We start from the raw sequence: 21,675 nt of genomic DNA on the forward strand, positions 1-21,675 counted from the left end.
GGAGCACGTTGCTGCCGCCACTCCGGCGAGTACGGAGAGGACAACAAAACAAATGCGTACTATATTTAAACCCCATTCTAGAATACAATAGAATGTCACTTTATATTTAGAATTGGTACGCATATTTCAAAAAAATATGTTAAAATGATTCTGGGAAGAAAAATTATTCATTTTTGTATTGTTAGCCATATTCTGTTTATAGAATACCTAGAAATTCATTTTAGCTTAATGAAAGAATGAAAATGGTGGCTCCTTACAGTAAAATAATTCCAAAATTAATCTTTTATATAAATATCATAATGCTTTAAAGATCTTCACACCGGTATGCAAACAAAAGTGTAAATGATATACTGAACATTTTTTTGTTATCTTATCAGAGATAACAAATATAATTCACGTGGTTTTTAGTAACTTTTCAAACGCTCTGATAAATTACGCAGCTGTTAATGTTCATGCGAGTCATACTCAGTTTATCAATGATAAAACTGATTAATCCACAGTAATATTATTAAGTTGCGTTAGATAGTAGAATGTGGCTGTTCTACTAAAGCACCATATTATTTAGAAACAATGAACTAGCATTACAGTAACTTCTTTAAAATGGTTAAAAAGGGTGACGTTGAACTAACAGAAGTAAGCGTGAGCAACGAAAAAACGAAAAAATCCAAAGAAAGAAGATCCAGTGAAGACCAAACAAATGGACAAATAAAACCAATCCTTAGACTCACACAAAGTCACAGTTCTCAAAGACGACCTCCTTCGATACCGACGATAATTGAAACCAGTGATGAGGAACATCGAAGCGAGGGTTTGCAAACGCTAAATGTGCAAAATTTACCGCGCAAGATAAGCACAGCGAGTGGGATTACCGACAAAGGCAACGTGCGTGAAAGCGGCCGGAGTAATAAAAGTAGTCGAAGTAATGGCGGCAGCGTGAATCGAGGATTTGCCGGATCCAATTCGGATGGAGACGCATTGTCGAATCAGAGTCGTTATTCCAGTAGTCAGAGCTTGTCGTAAGTACCAAAACCAGGAAAATCAAAAAATATCATTGTAAAAAATGTTTGTTTGTTGTAGAACATACAAAGAGCAATACTGCTGTAGCCCGAATTGCAGATTTACGCCTAGGGAACGAAAATTATGCGCTGCCGTAGGCGTTCTGGCGACTATTATTGTGATATTAGTTGTTGTGGTTGGTTTTTTAGCTGACCAAAAAGGAAGTGAAAATACCTTCAGATGGAGCTTTTAAAAAGCTCAATATTTTAAGATTATAACTAATTACAGATCTTAACTACTAATTTGCCAAAAAATATATATTATAAGTTAGTTTTTACAAAATCGCTTATTTAAAACATAATTACTAAGAGATTGGAAAAAGAGATCACATTATCAACCTAAACAACTATCCAAATGAGTATTTATCAACTTTCCTTCAACTTTTTTCTGACAAACAGGGCAAGTAACTGTACTATCATTAACTTTACCTTCATTTCCGTCATCTAAACTATCATCAAGTTCAATTGTATCAATATTCTCATGATGTGCTTTGCTGTTATCAAAACTATTCTCAAACTCATCATCAAAAAACTGTTCCTTCTCGTCATCGTTCATAAAAATCTCATCTGACATGCAGTCATCCAAATGTTGATTAAGAAGACTTTTTAGCACGGTTTTCTTGCATACTAAACATTTGACAGTTTCTTCAGCTTCATTTGCTTTACTAATTGCATCATCTACACCCTTCATTACGCAGGCAGCCACATGTGCATCGTAAATACTCCCACAAAGTAGTTCCTTGCAGATCGGGCACTCCCTGGATGCAGTAGAATCTAATTGTGTGCTTACATTTTGTATACACATTTGCTTGTGAGCGTCAAGCTCATGCGAATCAATCCATTCATCACAAATATCACATTCAATAAGATTCTCAGAACCAACAGCAGTAGTAGCCGAGTTTGAAGTAGATGGTTTATTAAGGCATATGTCCAAATGCTGATTGAGTTCGCCTTTTGCAAGTTGTTCGTTACATACTGGACAGGGCACTAAATCTAATTTTTGGCGTTTTGCCGCGGGGACTTTGAACGGTGTACTATTTTTATGATCGTTATCAAACTTATCAAGCCAGCGGTTGCGCACTGCGGAATAATCATCTTTGCTTGAAAGAGTTTTCTTGGAAGTAGCGAGTACATGACCAGAACCATTAAATAGAACTATACTTTGTTTAGGAGTGGCAATTTCTTGATTTCTAAGTTCAAGAGATCCATTTTGTCCAGGTTGAAATCCATTGATATTCTGTATTTTTGTATTATCATGCATTTTTCTTTGATTTGAACTTATAGGATTATTTCTATTGGGACTAGTATCCGTGACAGGAAAGAAATTCCTAATATCTTTATGTTTGGGAGGTGGAGACTTGATTTTGCTGCCTTTTGTGCTGTTATTAACCCTAGGAGTTGTTTTAGGTTTAGTATTTTCTTTTCCTTCTTTTTTCTTGGTGCTTTTCTCCGGTTCCTTCACTTTGATGAAAGTACCTCCACAATTTCTAGAATGTTCTGCCCACCATCTATCATTTGGTCCAGGTGCTCTATTTGTTGCTCTCCTGACCATACCAAAGAAAGGTCTGTTATGTTGACATGGACCATTACATTTCCACCAGTGCTGCTTGTATAATCTCACTTCATCATGAAAAGTGTGATAAACTGTAATATTTGTCCCTGCTTCACCATTTATCCTGTACATGTGTTTGTGAAACTCAGGACCATGACCATCTCGATCCCTGTTATTATGTGTAACAAATAAAAAAGCATGTATCATTTCATGCAATAAGGTTTCAACTAAATCTTTTCTAGGCCTCAGTTTTAATAAAGGTTCACTTAATGTTATACTACACATACCACCCCTTGGCTGATATGAACATATGCCAGCACATGTAGTCATTCTTTTACTCCAAGAAACACACACTGAGAGAAGTTTGTTCCAAAAATATTGCTGATTAAATGCTATGAAGAGATTGTGAATATTTGGTGTTGGATCAATCAATTCCCATGAAGGATCGACCAACGATTTGGTGTTATCAATATTCTTTTTCTTAGTTTCATAAACTAAATTTGATGGGTTTTCAACAGCAACTTCTTGGTTAAATTGTCTTTGCAATTCTTTAGCAATCTCGTGATCATCTTGGGAGTCTGCTCTTCGAAATTTCGCCTTATCATACTTTAATTGCTCTTCTATTAATTGCTTCAATCGATAGTCTTCCATATCTTATCAAGAGGGTTTTAATCACTTTGAGTATTGCAGTTTGGATAACCTCTTATTAGATTTGAAAATTTACGCGATATCTAACTTTTGACATTTCAATAACCTCTTCACATTGACAGTGAAAACTTGTGATGAAAACCAAACTAAACAATTCTGTCAGAATTGTATACGTAAAACTGTGAATACCCTCCAAAGTTGGGTGTAGATTATATAGAATTGTACATAGATAATTCATGATTGCTTACGTTATAAATATTTGCATTTGTCGTTTTCGTAAAAGCAGTCTCAGTTCAGTACGTACAGTAGTAATTCTACGACGTGTCAATCAGTGAAGTGTAAAAATTGATACAAAAAATTGAATAACTGTAAATCCATGACTCATTCACAGTAATTAGCCCCACAATTGTTGATACTAGTACAAGTATGTCATAATCTAATATGTTACTAGTTAGTATACTAAGTTAATAAGAAATATTGTTGCAGAATGCATCCCAGACTAACTCAACACAGACACCATCATCCTCCACAACCCCCAGTGGAGGATTTAAGAGCCCGCCTCAATAGAATGAGGGATCAGAGAGAAAGTGATGAAGCTGCTGGGATACCACCACCAGAAGACTCCTACATATACAATTTACCTAAGCATCAAAAGCATGCAGGATATCCAAATGAGAAGAGAGCATCATCAGCACAAGGTAACAGGTCTGTGGGTCAAACTGAATGGGAACAAGGAAAGGTTGTCAACATCAAAATTCAAGTCTCAGAAGGTGGTGAGAGGATGTACCAGATGGATAAAGAAGAAGTGATAAAGGTGCCTACACCTGAAGGTTGCCAACAAGGTCCCCTTTGTGGTGGCAGCTCAATCATTAAAAATGAATTTGACCCAGGGATGAAAACAAGGGGTAGAGGAAGATATAGAGGTGCTCCTAGAGGTAGAGGATACTCAAGGGGAAGAGGACGTGGAGTTTTTAGAGGAAGAGGTGATGGAAGAAGGGGTAGAGGCAGAGGAAGAGGCAATAATGGAGATTCAGCATCAAATTCATCAGAGGTGACTGAGCAAGATGGTACTGAAAGGACTGAAGGATCAGAAGGTAGTGGAGAACAGAAAGAGGAAGAAGTTTATGATGATGAGTGCAATTCTGAGGAGTATCATGAGGATGAGTATGCTGATGGGGATTATGAAGGTGGACATGATGACAAACCAATTGAAACTACAATAATACAAAGTGGAGAATCAAAAGAATTACGAAAAGAGATAGTCAGGGAGGTTTCAAAAGAAGAAACTAAAGAAAATCAAACCACAGAAGTTACTAAGCCCCAGGAGACACAATCCAGTACTAAATCACAAAGTGATAACAAACCCATGGTAGAAAAAGTTAACAAAGAAGAAAAAGAAGAAAACACAAAGCAAGAAGCTGCTAAAGTAGTTGAATCTACAGAGGGTAATCTAAGTAAATCAGAAACTGTTGATACAGATAACAAACACCTGCTTGGTGTATCTAAAAGTGAGACAAATAATTAAAATATTGTAGCGACAGTTTCCGTCCACTTAGTTCAACTATATGTTCTGCATAGATTATTATGCAGCGAATGACAGATAATTTAATGGAAATGGAATATTATTACAAAAAACGTGCTATATTTGATAGTGTTCGAGACATGTTTGCAAATTCTAACGATTTATTTATTTATGTATCTTTTCAAAGTTTATCTGTAAGCAATGGTCACAATATTTTATATTATCGTTTCGATATCTTTTAAAACAATTTGCTTTATGTGGCTTTAAGTAACAATCAGGTTAATCAATCAAGCTTTTACATTTTAAGAAACAATTTGATGTAAATCAATTAATTAAGGAATTTTACAGATTTTAAATATTGGTTTTGTTTTTAAAAAGTAGCAGGAAAGTAAAACTTTTTACTAGGATTTTATAGTTTTATATACGACCATTTATGTGTGGATTTTAATTATATTTATTGCTTTATGAATGTGTCTTTGAATATTTTTAGTAGGACGAGTGCAGAAGTAGGAACTTAAGGACAATTTGTCGAAATTGAAGATGTTGCACGCATAATTAAGACAACATTTTATAGGTTTTCTATGAAAACAAACGCGTTTGTGTTTCGTGAAGCTCGGTGTAGCGCAAAGCGCGACTTTATTTTAATCTTCTCTTCCTGGAGCTTAGGCTTTTAACTAACTCCAACATAAATACTCATGTTAATGATTGGCGCAATCTTCACAGCGCGTGAATGTTCGAAAAAACAACGGACAAAACGGTTTTAAAGCCGCGAAATGAAATCGCGTCAGGTGTTCGCGACGTGTTTTAAAATAAACTCCAGCACGCTTAAGAACGACCAGTATGGACGATCGCCGGCGGCGGGAATCGCTCGCCACCCGCAAGCGGCCCGATTACCGCTTAATCCCCGATGTGTTTACGAGTTCTCCGCTGGCGAATGCGCCATCATCGACGCCGCCGGCGGAGGCATGGAGTTGGCGTCGACGCCGCGCCAGAGTTATACTTCTTGCACGAGCCGTCGACGGTGGTTCTGTCTGTCCGTTCGACGACGACGCGCGGGGCGTCCCTTTTTTTTGCGCGCTTTATTTGCGCTTAATAAATCTTAATAATTAATGAAGTGCTCGTGCGCGCACGTTCCGTATCGTGGCGGTTCGTGTCGGACGTCGGTGACCAGCGTCGCGCAGACAGAATTAGTCATCCTCTGGCGGCCTCTTTAAACTTAGCCCAGCGACTTTTTCAAAATAGATAAAACGTGGCCGGACTCGCATAGTGTTTGTGAACGCATCGCACGCAAGCGTTTTTCCCGCAAACTTCTCTAAGAAAGTGAGTAGAAAACTTTTGCTAAACTTTTCATATTGTTTATGCGCTTTTTTAAGCTTTTTTGTGCTTATCAAACTTATATTCAGCATTTATAAATTGAATACAATGCAATTAATTAAATTCCAATGCGAAATTGTAGTTGAAAGAAGGTCGTTGCAGTGTATTTTCGGACTAAAATTGCATTGCAAACACGTGTAGGAACATTTCTCGAGAAAATTTAGAATGCGTTTCTTGCAGTATTATTTACTTTACCGCCGTAAAAACTTGTTTTTCGCAGGATAAATAAACAGTTTCATCAAAATAAGATATATAATTTCCAGCCGGTACTCATCTTTTTAAAAATTGTAGCTTGTTCTCGGTTTTCCGCAATACAAATTTATAACTTTTGAAAGCAAACCATGAGGTATATTAATATATAAGTAATATTTCTGCTTTCGTAATAAAATTCAAGATTATTTTACCGCAACATATTATTTTATGAGCAGTACAAATATAAACAAACTTTAATGAGTATATTATTATGAAGTGCTAATTTCTCATTTTCTCAGATGCGTAGTTAAGTTTAAAATAAAATTAAAATAAATCATTTTTAAAGAAATGATGCGTAAAGCCACACTAATATATAAAGTGCATTTTTGGCTATGTGCGTGTGTATTTTTGCAGTAATGCGTGAAATATTAAAACGATATCATAATCTAAATATAATCGCAGCAAGAGCATACCGGATCAGTTCCGTAATCGCAAAAAGGAACGTATCCTTGCAAAAAATCAAGACGAGTTGGCAAAAATCCACCGGGTACAACAATCAGTTTGTTTTCACCGAGAATAAGCAAGGATAAACATTTATTTTACTGCCTGGCGTTTTGTACTCCAAATTTTCACACGCAACGCTCACAGTACAAGATAGTTCCACAGCTAAATTTATAGTCACTAAACATTTCAACAAACGTTCAATAATTCTGCAGTTTTTGGAATTGTCATCGAATAAATTATTTTTCTATAAAGAAAATAACAGTATTCATGCATTTAATGACAACTGCCAAAAGAAAACTAGATACGTATATGTAACAAGATATTAACATTTAAAATAACTTTTATTGTCTCGAAACTAATAAAATCAAAACGTCTCCGGCTGAAAATTGATGACCGAACGGTTCAGTTTTGAGCCAAAAGTCAGAAAAACAAAGGCGCATCAAGAAACTGAGCTGCCTATTCAATATGTATTAACGTGCGTATTTTTATAAATGCTAAATATTCGGAGGAGTTAAACCTAAACGACTATTAAAAATCTAAAATTGTAACGCACAGCAGCAGCTATTCATTATTGTTTGCATCAGTTCAATGTGAAACGAAAGTCCTCAAAACTAAGCAACACTAAACTTCACAGTCTATTTGTATAAATTCTCTTTTATCTGACGCACGAAGATTAATACTTCATATGATGACATATTAAATTTGGAAAAGATTTAGTTTCCAACCGGCAATAAATTTAAATTTCAAAAACGCTTTTTTGCATTCTTTTACTTCTCGGGCAAGTTTTCCCAAGAATCTCATGCATTTATTTTTATTTCGCGACATTTCGAGTTTTTTGACTGCTCAGAGGGAGTAACGAACTCTCATCGATCAGAAAAGTGTGCTGTCTGCGTTAATTATGACGGTTTACTTTTTGTCTTCAATATGTGTTTAGTAAACTAGCTGCGCACAACTTTAATGAGCCTTAAATTGGCGAATCCTGCATGCACATTTGCAATGCACTCGTACGTTTACGCATTGCCTACCATTTACCATTGTTGATTGGGCATGCGCTTCCTGAACACTCAACTGAGTTGTGTGTATATTTTGTTCGCCTGAAAGCCATGCATTAAACTCATACGTGCACAAATCCGATCTAGATTTTGGGGACCGAATCTATAAATGTTTTCAGTGCAACTCCGATTGTCCGAGCGCCTGTGCTTGAAAGTGATTTGTTTACGCGTGCCTCCCAATTAGTTATCATTTTCATCATAACCCAACCCCAGACATCAAAAAATCACAATTACTCAGAACAAGTGCATCATTCTTTGGTTTGATTCCAGTGTTTTTTCACATTTTGATTTTCGTCCTCATCATCGTCACGATTGAAATGCTGCTTTGCTTGTCGATGTTTCGCTGAGTGTGCGCTTATTTTCTCTTGAAAGTTTAAGTTGTATATAAGTTTAGGCAAAATGAGCGGGTTGCTTAACATGTTTTGGGCTTTTCTCGGTTATGATACCGCAAAGCAACTAACCGGGTAAGTGCTTTTTACATTTGTGCCGTCGCACTCTCGCTTGCGCAGATCTGTGTGGGACACTTCAACCGGAAGTAGTTATTTGTTGAATTTATAATTATCTTATAAATAGTCAACAGTTTGCCGTTTCAATAAATTTTATGCTGCGCGTCTGGCGCTCGCAAATTAACGGCCAGCGTGCATTTAGGTCCGGTGTAAAATACGATTGACCATTTTGCAATTATTTACAACTTCATAAATTTCCAAGCATAGTTCAATAAATTGAAACTCTAATTATGATCTATACCAGTCGATATATTTAAATATCTATTATATAATATTGTTTCTTTTATAGGCTCGGTAATGTCACATGTTTGTCAGGCGGCCATTTTGTGTAGGGTATCAAATAACAAATTTTCAATTCAATCTACACATAAGACTACAACGTTGTAATCTAATTAAATACAAGCGGAAAACAAATTTTAAAATGTCAAAGATTAGACAGAACGAAGAAACATAACTCTTACGATCGTACTAGAAATAGATGAACGATCGGAAATTTATTTTGTTCGCGTGTTGACAACTCTCTGTCAACTCGTAATTCTCCGACAAAATGCCCAAGAGCGAAACGTTCGACGCGCGTCGTTTTAATCTGTTCAAAGCGTCATACGGAAATTGAACACATGTCATAAACAACCAAATGTAACATTAAGATTACACAAAGTTTTTCCATTGCATTTTACATTGTAGCGGAAGTGTGAAATATCCCGTGCTCGTTCTATTTGGTTATTTTCTTTGGGATCTCTACCAAAGGTAATTAGCACGTTTGAATCTAAATATTTAGATTATCTGATGCAATGTAGACTTAATAGTTCACAAAATACTGTTTCCTCAGTATATTTCTGTATGGATAATATTAATTTCTGAAATATTTGCCATGATTGATTCTTAAAAGTTTTTGAAAACTCGGTTGATGGTAGACAGCAAGTCAAAAACATTGAAAAAGAAATTTGCTCTAAGTTCTAACTAATGCGTTCGTTTTTTTAGCTAGCTAGAGTTTATTTATGAGCTACGACTTTGGGTTCTTCTGGCCAGTAGCCAAGCAGCGAGCTTGTAGACTTTTGTACTTTTAAAACAGCATGCTCCCGACCATCGTACTCATGTTTCTCGCTGTACATTCTCACGCAAATGCATATTGTGCATTGGCATGTCTTTTTATCAAAAAGCCAAATGAGTTTAATTAAACTTCTAATTTGTGTGTAATAGCCAAGTTAATTTATATGCAGTTTTTAGACCTTCAGCTGTTTTCAGCAAGTTTTCCGGAAATGTTTACAAATAGCTTTTGGGTTTTATTTTTATAAACGGCCTTAATGCTCGATTTTTTCACACGGCGGACAATGCCAAACTATTTCTCCTGTTTTCCTGCTTTGCTTGCGCTGTCACGTCTCGGAAAGTTTGGAAACGCACGAATTCAGACTCTTGGTTTCATTTTTAGAAAAATCGCCGAGCGGCAAGAGCAGGAAGAAGAAGCGACGGTAGTATCGGCGGGAGTCAGTCGCAAAGTTGGCAACATGGAAGTAGCAAACGTGCAGCAAGGCGTCGTCGCCAGCGGCGTTTCCAGACAGGAAGAGTCCGAGAGCAGCGAACAAACCACCTTGTCCGAAGTAAGTGAGCAGCGACCAACTGTCCGCGCGTGCGACGCACTTAAATTATAATAATTTACCATCATGCACTACATGCACCACAAGATCGGCGTGCATTTGATTTGTGAAGCGCGCGTGTAAATGAAACGCGAAATTTCGTCTCCTTTGATGCCGTCGGTCGTGTGTAATTTAGATTAGCAACGGATCATCATGAAGCTTGTCAGGTTGATGTCAAGCCATGATAAACAGCCTCATAAAATCAACCTCTAAGAGCTTATTAATTCGAACGTGAATGTAAATATTGGCGACATGTGTCTTAAACTAAGAACCAACCAAAAAGGAACTGCAAAAAAGGCATGCGAGTAATAGTTAAATTCAATTTGCAGAGCTCCAAGGATTTGGGACACACGAAAATATCGGAGAAGAGTGCCACTTTTGAAGGTACCCACCAGAGTAAAGTGGTTGAACAATCAGAGAATGCTTTCTCTACCTCGGAATCTTCATCAAGCTGTGTCGTCCAGCAGAGCGTCTCGCAATCGGTAAGCTCGAGTAGCAAGGTATTCTCCTCAAAAATATCCAGTTCTCAAAGCTTCTCATCCGAGGAAGTTTCCGAGTACGAAGAGGTGATCGAGGGCTAAACAATACACACGATACGCTACAAAACCTCCTTTTTGTTGATATTGTATGTGATTGTCTCAAATTTCGTTTATTTCGCTCTTTTTTTTGTTAAAACATTTATCTGCAACCCTAATTTCCGTCGTTTGTCAATGTGTTAAATACGTAAATATTGTGTTAAGTAAGGATCCAGTATTTTTGTGATATTTTTGTTCCCTCTTCCATGAACCACAAAGAAAAAGACAATACTTATACGGCAGCTCGCTGAGAGAACATATTTTTACACGAGCAAAAAGTTATATAGAACTGAGAGGTCAGTAAATAAGCGAGGACATTTTTTGAAAGATGGATTTTTTTTTGGTTTCCTTACTGTAAATAATACAAATATGAGTAAAGCGTATTAGCAATTTATAGTTGAAAAATAATAAAGAATTCAATCCGTTACAGTGTGTTGTTATTATGATAAACAAACAAGCAGACAAACCGAGCTTCAAAGTGACTAATTCATGCGCTTTATTGCGCTCAGTTCTATATAGCTTCTAAAATATTAACAGCAAACACATACCTAACATTCGTGAATCAGCGATTTGAAGCTCCTGGTTTAGCTGCTGTTGTTTAACATCTACCTCAACTCCAATTTCTCCTTAGTTTTTCCTTCAAGTATAATTCGACGAAGTGAAAACTTAAAAGTTTTTTGTTAGGAATCTTCATCCACTGCTTTACCATCGGATACTCAACTTTCTTCAATTGAGGAGGCGCCACCAATGGCGGAAGTACCAAAATCAACTGCTTCTAAACCTTTTGAACCATTGAAGCCTTTCGAACCTCTACGCTCGTTTGAACTTGCAAAACAAATCAACGAAAGCGTACAGAAAACAGAATCCTTGGTTCAAGAATCCAACACTTCTACAACCACTTCTTCTTCTACATCTGCTTCTTCATCTACATTAATTTCACAATCACAATCACAATCTACATCGACCTCTTCATCAATTCAAGCTACATCATCAAGCACAAAAGGTTTCTCAATACCGTTACTTCCAGTCGACTCTTTGAAGAAAGTCGATCTGCCAGTTGAGATCTCATCAAGTTTACCCGAACCTGCTCCGAGTACACAACTGGTAGAAAATTTGGAAGAACCACCTTCACCACCAATTCCTTGGCTTGTCAAATGTGAACCTGAACCACTCTACGATGCTGCCACTAATGGTCTATTAGTGGAACCAGCAATCGCGAATGTAAGTTCGTCTCAAAATGGAAATATTAATATGGAAGAAAAGAAAGAAGAATACGTGTTCAAACCGCTAGCGAAACCTTCAGATTTTATTAAGAATTTAGCAAATCAGAAGCCTAGTGAAATTAAAGAAGAGAAAATAAAGAATACTTTAAAGGAAATTATTTCGGATTTAGACAATTATGCTGAGAAGGATACCGAATTGAAAGACGATTGTAAATTGAATGGCAATCAAAATGGAAATGAAGAATCAAACTTTTCTGTTAATCCTTTGCAATCATCTGTAAGTATGATAGATATTTATATTTTTTAAGCATGGTGAAAATTTCTTTATTTCGAACAAAATTTCTTTATATTTCGTGCGTGAGAAAAATCAAGAACATAAAATGCTTATTGTTTGTTCTGTTAATGTTTGTATATCGATGTTGCATGTGAAAACTGAATGTTTATAGAAAAGCGTGAAAACGTCACGTCCGTATGAAGAAATACTCATGGTTCATTTGCCTTCCTGTATTGAGACTAAGGATCGGCAAAATAAACTGCAGGTATACTAAGAAAAAACATCATCAAACTTCTTACTAGGAACATAGTTATTTTTTAATTCTGATTATTACTATTTTATTGATTTTAAAACATTTTGTGATTTGTAGGTAATTCAAGAACTGAATCAATTAAATAAGGATAAAGCAAATGATGAATCGGTGAGTATCAGTACTAAAATTAGAAGCACATGTTTGCCTTAATGCTTCTGGATGAAAGATTTTCATGTGTGTATACAGAGTTTTTTAAATTTAATATCGATAATGCATCTTGCACTGCAATGCACTTTATTAATGCGTCGACGGCAGAACGGCTTGCGTGTTTCAACGAACACACTCATAGTTTTCGTTTTCGTAAATCAATGCAAGCACATTTCGAAAGAACGGTGCAAAAATAACCTGGCGGTGGGGATTATTGCAGAACAACTGGCGGAGAGATTTTTCATCGTTGTCAAAATAATGTAAACGCCTTAATGCTCGCTGTGCGTTAACGAACTGAACATTACACATATTCGAAAATCATTAAACATTCACTGTTTATGACTTTCCGCTATTAAAAGTAAATGTAAGCAAATTTGATGCTTACGTATTGTATCTTTAACATTTTACATACAATTTTCGCAAAGAGTTAATAACTCGACATTAAATCTATTTGCAATGTGATATCTAACAAGATATCCACGAACTGCTTGTTGGCACTGAATTCTGAATTGAGTATAGGCCGTGAAATAGGGCCAATGTTGGTAGAAAGAATTCAGGCGCCACAATTAAACACCAAGAGAGTTTAATTAAAGCACAAGTCGAGTAATTCGACACTGATCGAGAAGAAAATTCGTCGTCATCGGGGCACAATTGCGCTTATTCACGCAGACTTTTTGCACAAACACGGGTGGCGTGTTACTAGCATGGATATTCCGAAATAAACTTAAATTACAACATGCTTTAAACAAACATGCACGTTGAAAGAAAGCTTGAAGCATGGAGCGCGCGATCGGTACGAATCGTATCACACGAAAATTGGAAAACGGCCAGATGGATGCCAAAACGGTTCGGCCGTCGAGCAAATTATTTCTAGGCTTGTATTTTGTTAAAACGCAAGCCGCTCGCCAAACAATCCCGAAATCAAAAACCACTTCAGAACTCTGCTTATCAATCCGCAGTGGAAATTCAATTTAGTTTTATTGCGTTCAGTGATCTGTTTCAAGTGCCACAAAAGAAATAATAATAATCAAAACACAGGATAACTATAAGAAGCTTTAAAAATATTAAGTGAAAACAAATAAATACAACTCGATGTTAAAGTAAAAGGAGAATTAATCAAAGTTTATGTGCTATTGGTAGTAAAATAATAAGCAAACAGTGTCTGCAATAAAGTGTGTCAGGACTTCACATAAAATAGTTTCTGTGTCAGTTGATCTAATTTCGAGTCTGAATAGCACAATTGCCCTCATTTAACTTAAAAGTGCGCGGATTTGAAACAAACCCAGCAAAATGCGGCCGATACCTAGAAATGATAACTACTCGATGGGGAAGAGCAGTTCTTTTTCATACAAAAAGTCACAAAACATGACGAGTATGAGCAGCATGACCAGCTCGAGTTCGGTACAAAGATATACGAAACAAATAAGTGCATCACCAGCGCATTGGCCGTCGCAATCGAGCAACTATAGTCTTCAGAAATCACACAGTGTTAACGAACTGATTGAAAGCAATCGCGGATTTAAACCTTCCGATCGTAACGATCCTAATAAACGACAATTTCTGCAAGATTTGACGCAGCGAGTGTTTAAAATTGGTTTGGTAAGTTGCGTTGTAACAGAAAATATAATTCAAGGATAATAAAATGAGTTATTTTCATTTTACATGCGTGATTTGATGTTTTACATGATAAAATGTAAGGAATCATTGCCGAAGAAGTCTGACAGCTTCACTTTTAATTTAAGCAAAGTGTGCTGTGCTGTTTCAAATAGAAAATCGCGTGGGCGTTGAGATTTTGTAATGTGGATTTCGTCTGGTCTGGCCGGCTTGCCAAAAACGTCATACTGAAACATATCTTATGACGTCATTAAATATTAAACCGATTATCAAATAAGTCCGAACAGCTGAAGAGTTTTTAAAAGACTTGTTGTGTGATTTTTAACATTTTCGCTGAAAATTTATATCTCGCAAAGTATGAGTAATTTGGCGAGAAAACAAAGCATTACTCATAGCTTAGAATAACAACATGTATGGTTTGAATGTAGCGCCAAGTAGAATTAAATTAACGCGCAGATTTGATTATTATTACACGTCGAACACAACATGTGTTAGAAAGTATTTTCTTTCAGCCTGATTTGCGCGTCTAGGTTCCGAACGCGAAAATCAAACACTCGACGAAAATCAAAACCATAACAAGCAACTAAAAATAAAATTGGGAAAGTTATTAGTATAAAGACGTAGTTTCGGATGGGATAAAATCCGCATTTGCGCCGCCTTATGCTTTCCGCTCTCGTACACAGCCCACCCAAAAGCAATAAAAGCGTATAACAGAATTTTCTGTTAGTATCTGTTCCGGTTTTGTTTTGGACGGGTCCCCCGACGCTTTTCGCCTCCCAATCAATCGCCTCCTAATATACACACACACCACACGCGCATTTATAAAAGATGTTTCTCGGCGCTGAAATTTGTGAGATGATCGGCGGGCTGAAAAAAACGAGTGAAAAGCGTGTGCGATTTGAAGTGATGCCAATTGCGATTATGAATCGTGTCGCTTTAATTAATTCAAGTTTGTTTTCAGGACGAAAACGCGCCGCCTAATAAACCACCAATTAGTTTGGAGAAAATATTCACGCCTGCTCAAGATGCGCCTCAAATTAAACCCAAGTCAAGTAAATTTTGCCAACAAAAAGTTTAAATTTACTTAAAATTGAATTAATTTATTACTGTATTTTTAGAGAAAATGTATGCGTCGTCAGATTTCTATGCTTCCGGCTTACATCCAACTGTTGAAGACCAAGTTGAATTGGCACGGCGTATTTCTAGTTCCTTGAGTGATATTAGCAATCAGGCGAGCAAAGGACAATCGATGTACGTCAATAGAAAGAAGCGATCGGTGAAATGGGTGCACGAAAGCGAAGGTAATTATGAATCATCAGTTGATGTTCTTCTATTAATAGCTACCCGAAGGGATTTTTACTACTTGTTTTTGAAATCGTAAATTTGTTTGCCGCGTTGATAATCGTAGCTTGTTGTGGTAATTACAAGACTGTTTTTACCGTCCAGTCACAAGCATTGAAAACTGAACGAGAGACTTAGTTAAAGTAATAGGTTTAGGAGTCAGGAAGTGAAAAATCAGTTGTTATAGGGTACGATCTTGGCGTGTTGCCAGTCTATCGACGACTTACATAACGGTTGCTGTCATCTTCTTTACACGCTACACACAAATCTCACTCAACTTCCGAGAACATAAAAAATGTTTTCGCTAGAAAATCGCTATAAATCTATTTGTAAGATTTTTATTTCTGATTTTTTTCTAACTAGGAAATGTTATCAATGGTCAGAATGGATCCATCTCAGAAACTAGAAACGAACACGAATCAAAGTCGATTTTGAAATTGGTGATGAACCCACATGGACAAGTTCAGGATATCAATTCGTTGAAAAAGCAAGGTCTTCAGTTTGAATCCGCTTTATCTCCGGATGTTTGCGCTGAAATCGTGAAAGATTTGAATTCACCCAAAGGAAAAGGTAATGTAGTTCATTTCGGAAATAATTTTTGTGTTTTACGCGATTATTTTTCACTAGGGGCTGAATTATTTGCCAAGAGACGTAAACGTTCGGAAAAATGGGTGGTTGGTGAAACAACCGGTGTGAAATCGGAGACATTAAACGACATTGCTTCGACTCCCGTCCCCATTCTCTCTCCTCTTCCGCCATTGACACCTAGCAATCTACCGGCACCAAGTTACCTTCCGGAAACACAGCAACGCATGCAACATAAAGAAAAATTGGATTCAATTCAGGTAATATACTATTGATGTTGCATTTAATTCGCAATCATTGAATGCACTCGTTCTGGTTCATCAAGTTGTGTTAGTTCGCTTGTGGCGAGTGCCAAGTATGCTTTTTATATATCGACCACATCGGTTCGCTGCCAATTAATCCGCATTCCGGCAACAACAATAAGTACAGTACATCACTGACGATTGTAATTAACGCTCGCTCAATTTCTTCTCTGCAGGAGCGTTTCATAAGACCAAAGTTGAAGCTGATAAAGTCTCCTTGGGAAGCGGCGCTTGAAACCGGCTCGGTTGAATCGGCTTTTCAAGACGTGGCGCCGCCATCGTTTCCTTCCAAAGGTAATTTTGTTGCTCCGGCCGTCAATTCGTACGAGGAAGCGTTGCAGAACGATACCCTGCCTTCGTGGACAATGCCCGCGAATGGCTACGGCCCCAGCGCCGCCAATAATAAAGTTTACGCACACAATCCAGCGTACAACAGCAATAGCATAAATAGGATCGTTGATAATCTCCAAAAAGGTTTGTCGAATGTGGACATATACAAACCAACACTCCCACAGGCATGGAACGCACAGCCAGTTTTAAAGACGCAACAATATAGTGAGTATTTACTTTGATTTGTGCTTCAATTCCAATCGCTTTTTCGCTTTCTTACGACGCTTTTTAGGTAGCGTTTGGCTTCCCGCTGATATGCAACCTTCTCCTAGTACTGAACAAAGACCCACTTCACCTTTTCCTGCTATTCCGGATGTTTCTCAAACGCCCGAATGCTTAGTAGGTACCCCGATTGATCCAAAAATTAGTAGGCCGGTATCACCAGGTCCATCCAATTTAGAACACATGTTGTCAACCATGGAATCTGCACCAAAGGAAAAGTCACCGGTTACTTTTCCAACAATACCCGACGTAGTTTGTCAGGAGGATTTAACTGATTCGTTCCATCAAACTGATGCGGTACCTCCAATGAGAGCAACATCACCGTTTCCAAATATTCCTGATGTCAAGTTGAACCCGGATGTTCTTATCAAAGATATTGTAAAAATCCGCACTAGTCCAGTGCCATTCTTCAAAGCTAAAAGTCCAATCCCTCAAGATGTGGAGCAAAAACCAAGAATTGAACCAAAATTGGAACCAGTTTCTATTCCGTCATTACCGGCTGAAGCAGCGGTTCCAGAACAGTTAAATACTATAAGCACTTTCCAACAATCAGTGCTGTCACAACCGAGCAAACCAACTTTTTATAAAGCAAGTAAACCTTATGCTCCCGTGAAGTTGGATAAGAAATATCCTTCCGTTTTGGATGAACCAATACCGAGAGGATCACCGCCGCCTGAAAAACCTGAATTTAATTTTGCGATTGGTGATTTACCGGCGGAACGTTCACTGAAAACACCAGTGCGTACTTTACAGAGTGAAATTTTTGAAAGTCAAGGACATTATAATGCTAGTAGGTCTGCTTCACCGTTTCCAGTGTTTATCCCACTGGAAAATGTACCAGAACCTGAGATTGTTCAAAAAGAGGAAGTTCAAGCACCACCCGAGCCTGAACCAGAGCCGGAATCTGAGCCAGTCGTTGTTGATTTGAAGAAATTAGCAATTTCTGATACACAGACGAAAAAACTGGTGGAGTCACAGAAAGATTGTTTCAAAGAAATGAAAGAAATTAAAGAAGCTTACAAAGAGATCACGCCAACATATAAAGAGTATTGCAACAAAGTCAGTGAATCTATGAAACCAAAAGTTGTTAAAACATCTCAGTTGAGTGAAGATAATGAAGTTAGGAAGAAACTTGAAGAAATGAAGAAGGTACGCGCTGGTGTTAATCTAGGTCCTGTACCAACTGAACCAGTTGAAAAACCAGTTGAAGAAAATGTCTGCAATAAAGAAGAAGATACAACACCTAAACCACTTCCATCTCTTGACGAAGATATTATACCAAAGATGAAACCCGTAGAAGTGAAAAAAGAGGAACCAATTAAAACGGAAGCAAAAACTGCACCACCACATGAAGATAAACCAAAACCAAAACGCCCAGTATATCACGATGAAGTAGAAGCACCTAAATGTAAGAAGGCACCGGAAACTATTATTGGAGCGAGGCCGCTTTTTGGTCAACTAGATATTAACTCTGAATTCAAGAAAGCAATTGGTAATCGTGCGTCATTTAAACAAAAACGCGCATTAGAAGAAGCAATGGACAAACAACAAGAACTTGGACAATCGGAGATTAAAGTTGAGAGGTCAGAGACCTACAACCAACAACAAACATTCAGCGAGCCATACAAAGAGTCTACTTTTAAGAAGAAATCTAAGAATAATGAAATTGCTGAGGTGAAAACCATTTCTAAAACCGCCAGCGATGAAATCGAACAAATCTATTACCAACAAGACAGGGAAATTGAAATTGATTACCAGACCGTTCAAGAAGAAATAATAATGCCTGAACCAACATTAGAGCGTGTTCTTAGTTACGAAAGGCCTTTGACACCGGTACAAATGCAATATTTTGGTCCTGGTAACAATACTACCATTTATAGACCACAAGCACAAATGCCACCCGCTCCAGCTCCCGCAGCACCTCACGAACCAGTCATAATCGTTCACGAAGACAACAGTAATGAAACAGAAGAAGATGAATACAGGAAAATACCAGTCAAAAGTCTCATTCAAAACTTTGAGCAAAATGTTATGCCGCCTCTGCGTTACAAACAAATTCGCGGAGAACCATTACCAGACGTGGTAGACAGGGCAGTTCAACCAGGACTCACGCCAAGAAACTCGATTGATTTCTCCAATACAAACGTTGATTTGAGCCAATTGAGTGAAACGCAATTCATCCAGGAACAGATATTGAAAGAAGCCGAAAAGGAATTCGACAATTTGTTTTTCGTCGCCAATACGGCGACTGTGCAAACCAAGCTGTTTTCGGAACAGCAGCATCAACAGGGATTTCAACATGCCGAAAATAGCTCATTTTGTGCATACGATAGCTCTGCCTCGTCATCCATGCAACATCAATCCGCTTACGCTTCTCATGCTTCTGATTATCTCAACGTGCAAGGTGCTTATTCATCAAACAATGAATTGCATTCCGCAGCATTGTTTTATTGCATGAGATTTGCATTTTTTTCAAAACTAGTGTTTTTGCAAATCTCTATGAATAAAGCATGCTGACCCTGTACAAACAAAAACCTCCAACATGTAAATAGATTACATCAACACCCGCTTTTCTGCATCAACCTATTTGATTGAATATAATAACAAATTGACACAGAATCTTGAAGATTATGTTCTGTACTGTTATAATGATATAGTAATCAATTATTTTGTTCATTTAGATTCTTCAACGTTGCCACGCACTAAACCAACATCAGTTCCTCAACAAACGGCCGCAATGCCACCATTATCGCCCGTGCCGAGCTTCAAACCTGCAACCCCAGCACCAGTCTTCGTACCCAAGGAATCTAATGCTCCATTGTCGCCAATGTACCAATCATATGCACCGCCACCAAAGGAAAATATCCCACCGATGCAAACACAATCCTATCAAGCAACTCCTCCATTGCCACCAGTCCGGGTGAACTTCAACAATTTGCAGAATTACAATACTGCTGCACGTGGCTGGGGCGACCTCAAGCAGGTTTACAAACCAGTCACATTCGACAAACCAAAGTCGCCATATTCAGATTTTTAAGGCTTTGGAATTAGTTTTCTTACTACGATTACTTTGAATTATCTCCACTGAATCACTTCAATGGTGATTGAAGTGCTGAGATATTTTACATTTTATTATATCTTCTAAGATGTTGATTGTAAATATTTAAAACGTAATGAGATATATCCTATTTATTGTTATACATGATTTAATTATGTTTTGTGAGCGTGCATATAGTTTTGATGTTGTATCGTAAATTATTATTGGTAATTAATTAGTGGGTCTAGCCATATATTAAATTCTGAATGAAATTTTAAAAAGCGAAATACTATTACTATAAGTTTGAAGTTATTCAATTGTTAAATTTATTATTTAGCATACCTTTAAATGTAGCTTACGATTCATGTTATGAAGTTAAAAATAAAACATAAAGTACCAAAATTGTTTGTAGATCTTATGAGTACATATCGGTCAGAAGATGATCAATGTAGCAGGGCACATATTGCTCACAGTTGGCACTATTCATAAATACATCAACCGTCTGGTTCAGAACCGAATTCGTGTACAGTGTTTTGAGCATTTGTGATACAGGCATGAATGGTGTAGTACCCAACTTTCCACTTCCTCTGGGTTTATTTGCCTCTGCCATGTTTACATACCTACACGGCTGGAATTCTGGATATTTGTCAAAACATCCAGCATGACTACCACCTTGCTGTAATTATTAATAAGGTAATGTTTTATAAATGAAAGGAATTGTTTAAAAAATACTGATTTTGCTGGTCCATTCGGTATCCAGCTAGTCTCATTCTTTTTTTTGTTTTGATTAGCTTCTTCTCTATCTAAATAGAGCCCATGTTTTGGTACTGAATCTTCTGCAAACGGACTTTTCTTATCAAAATAAGGCTGAGGATAAATATGATTAAGAAAGGGTCCGTTTAACATGCGTCCAGAACTCTTGTAACGTAGTTTAAGCCCGTAAGGATCAGGCCTAAAATTCAAATAGTACAATTCCCCGGAAAATGGAGAAAAACAGAAAACTCGTACAAATGCGTGGGATATTTATCAATTCCCGAGTCTGCATAGCCAGGTCCGCCAATTTTTCCACACCTCCATAAAAAGTTAGCAGGTTCACGTTTGTATTTACGTACACGGCGTTTGGGACTAAATGCTGGAGTATGTTTTGTAAACGTGCCGTAGTTGTCACCAGGCGTGCTATGTTTTTTCGGCACGGAATTAACTATAAAAGGATCTTGTGATTCTCCCTTAGAGACTCTAAAATTAATCATTACAACAACGTGACATTGTAGGATATAAAAATACACTTTTTCTTTCGAACTATAGCTTCTCCTGTATACAAACGATTGAAAGTATCTTCAAAATAGCCATGTTGTGTGCCATTCTTTGTCTTTCTACCAGAAGTTACAAAATTAGTACCCTTTAAGTAATTTGGTTCTGGAATATTTCACATTTAAGTTGTAATCCATCAAAAATATTAATTAAATTACTTCCATAAAGTGGTTTATATCCTTTGCCATTCATGTAGTCCATTTCCGAAAATAACCCCAGCCGCTCAATATCGGGCTTCCCAAAACGATGTCCATAAGATGTACTCATTTTTCCTGATTAAACTAAACCAAAACCGCTAATAA

At 37.3% G+C, this 21,675-nt stretch overlaps 4 protein-coding genes across 7 annotated transcripts; 2 read left to right on the top strand and 2 right to left on the bottom strand.

Annotated features, from left to right (window-relative positions):
- Nucleotides 1-1,298: 1,298 nt before the first annotated feature.
- On the bottom strand, nucleotides 1,299-3,300 carry mh (maternal haploid). Of its 2 annotated transcripts, XM_065304900.1 has the most exons (2): nucleotides 2,895-3,077; nucleotides 1,299-2,776 (listed from the first exon to the last, which is right to left on the bottom strand). In XM_065304900.1, the coding sequence occupies exons 1-2, from the start codon at nucleotides 2,927-2,929 to the stop codon at nucleotides 1,390-1,392; spliced, it is 1,422 nt and encodes a 473-aa protein (XP_065160972.1). In that variant the 5' UTR covers nucleotides 2,930-3,077; the 3' UTR covers nucleotides 1,299-1,389. The 2 variants fall into 2 exon arrangements, with proteins under 2 accessions (XP_065160972.1, XP_065160971.1); XM_065304899.1 differs by having other exon boundaries at nucleotides 1,299-3,300.
- An 88-nt stretch (nucleotides 3,301-3,388) lies between these two features.
- Nucleotides 3,389-5,246, top strand: LOC135793800 (uncharacterized). Its single transcript, XM_065304901.1, has 2 exons — nucleotides 3,389-3,679; nucleotides 3,742-5,246. The coding sequence occupies exon 2, from the start codon at nucleotides 3,743-3,745 to the stop codon at nucleotides 4,778-4,780; it is 1,038 nt and encodes a 345-aa protein (XP_065160973.1). The 5' UTR covers nucleotides 3,389-3,679; nucleotide 3,742; the 3' UTR covers nucleotides 4,781-5,246.
- A 529-nt stretch (nucleotides 5,247-5,775) lies between these two features.
- Nucleotides 5,776-20,464, top strand: LOC135794959 (titin). Of its 3 annotated transcripts, none has more exons than XM_065306489.1 (13): nucleotides 5,776-6,097; nucleotides 9,835-10,003; nucleotides 10,369-10,521; nucleotides 11,299-12,114; nucleotides 12,284-12,376; nucleotides 12,482-12,532; nucleotides 15,147-15,237; nucleotides 15,304-15,486; nucleotides 15,890-16,096; nucleotides 16,154-16,371; nucleotides 16,590-16,968; nucleotides 17,036-19,429; nucleotides 19,707-20,464. In XM_065306489.1, exons 2-13 carry the CDS (start codon nucleotides 9,911-9,913, stop codon nucleotides 20,060-20,062), a joined length of 5,034 nt encoding a protein of 1,677 aa, XP_065162561.1. In that variant the 5' UTR covers nucleotides 5,776-6,097; nucleotides 9,835-9,910; the 3' UTR covers nucleotides 20,063-20,464. The 3 variants fall into 3 exon arrangements, with proteins under 3 accessions (XP_065162561.1, XP_065162559.1, XP_065162560.1); XM_065306487.1 differs by lacking the exon at nucleotides 5,776-6,097 and adding an exon at nucleotides 7,955-8,363; XM_065306488.1 differs by lacking the exons at nucleotides 5,776-6,097; nucleotides 12,284-12,376 and adding an exon at nucleotides 7,957-8,363.
- Nucleotides 20,365-21,673, bottom strand: LOC135794960 (cilia-and flagella-associated protein 96-like). Its single transcript, XM_065306490.1, has 5 exons — nucleotides 21,532-21,673; nucleotides 21,349-21,478; nucleotides 21,071-21,298; nucleotides 20,795-21,014; nucleotides 20,365-20,738 (listed from the first exon to the last, which is right to left on the bottom strand). The coding sequence occupies exons 1-5, from the start codon at nucleotides 21,638-21,640 to the stop codon at nucleotides 20,478-20,480; spliced, it is 948 nt and encodes a 315-aa protein (XP_065162562.1). The 5' UTR covers nucleotides 21,641-21,673; the 3' UTR covers nucleotides 20,365-20,477.
- Nucleotides 21,674-21,675: the final 2 nt, after the last annotated feature.

Source organism: Atheta coriaria, unplaced genomic scaffold, assembly GCF_025399875.1.
Source record: "Atheta coriaria isolate IRGN ID8LTWV9N9 unplaced genomic scaffold, Caltech_Dcor_3.1 hic_scaffold_6_pilon, whole genome shotgun sequence".
NCBI lineage: Eukaryota > Metazoa > Arthropoda > Insecta > Coleoptera > Staphylinidae > Dalotia > Dalotia coriaria.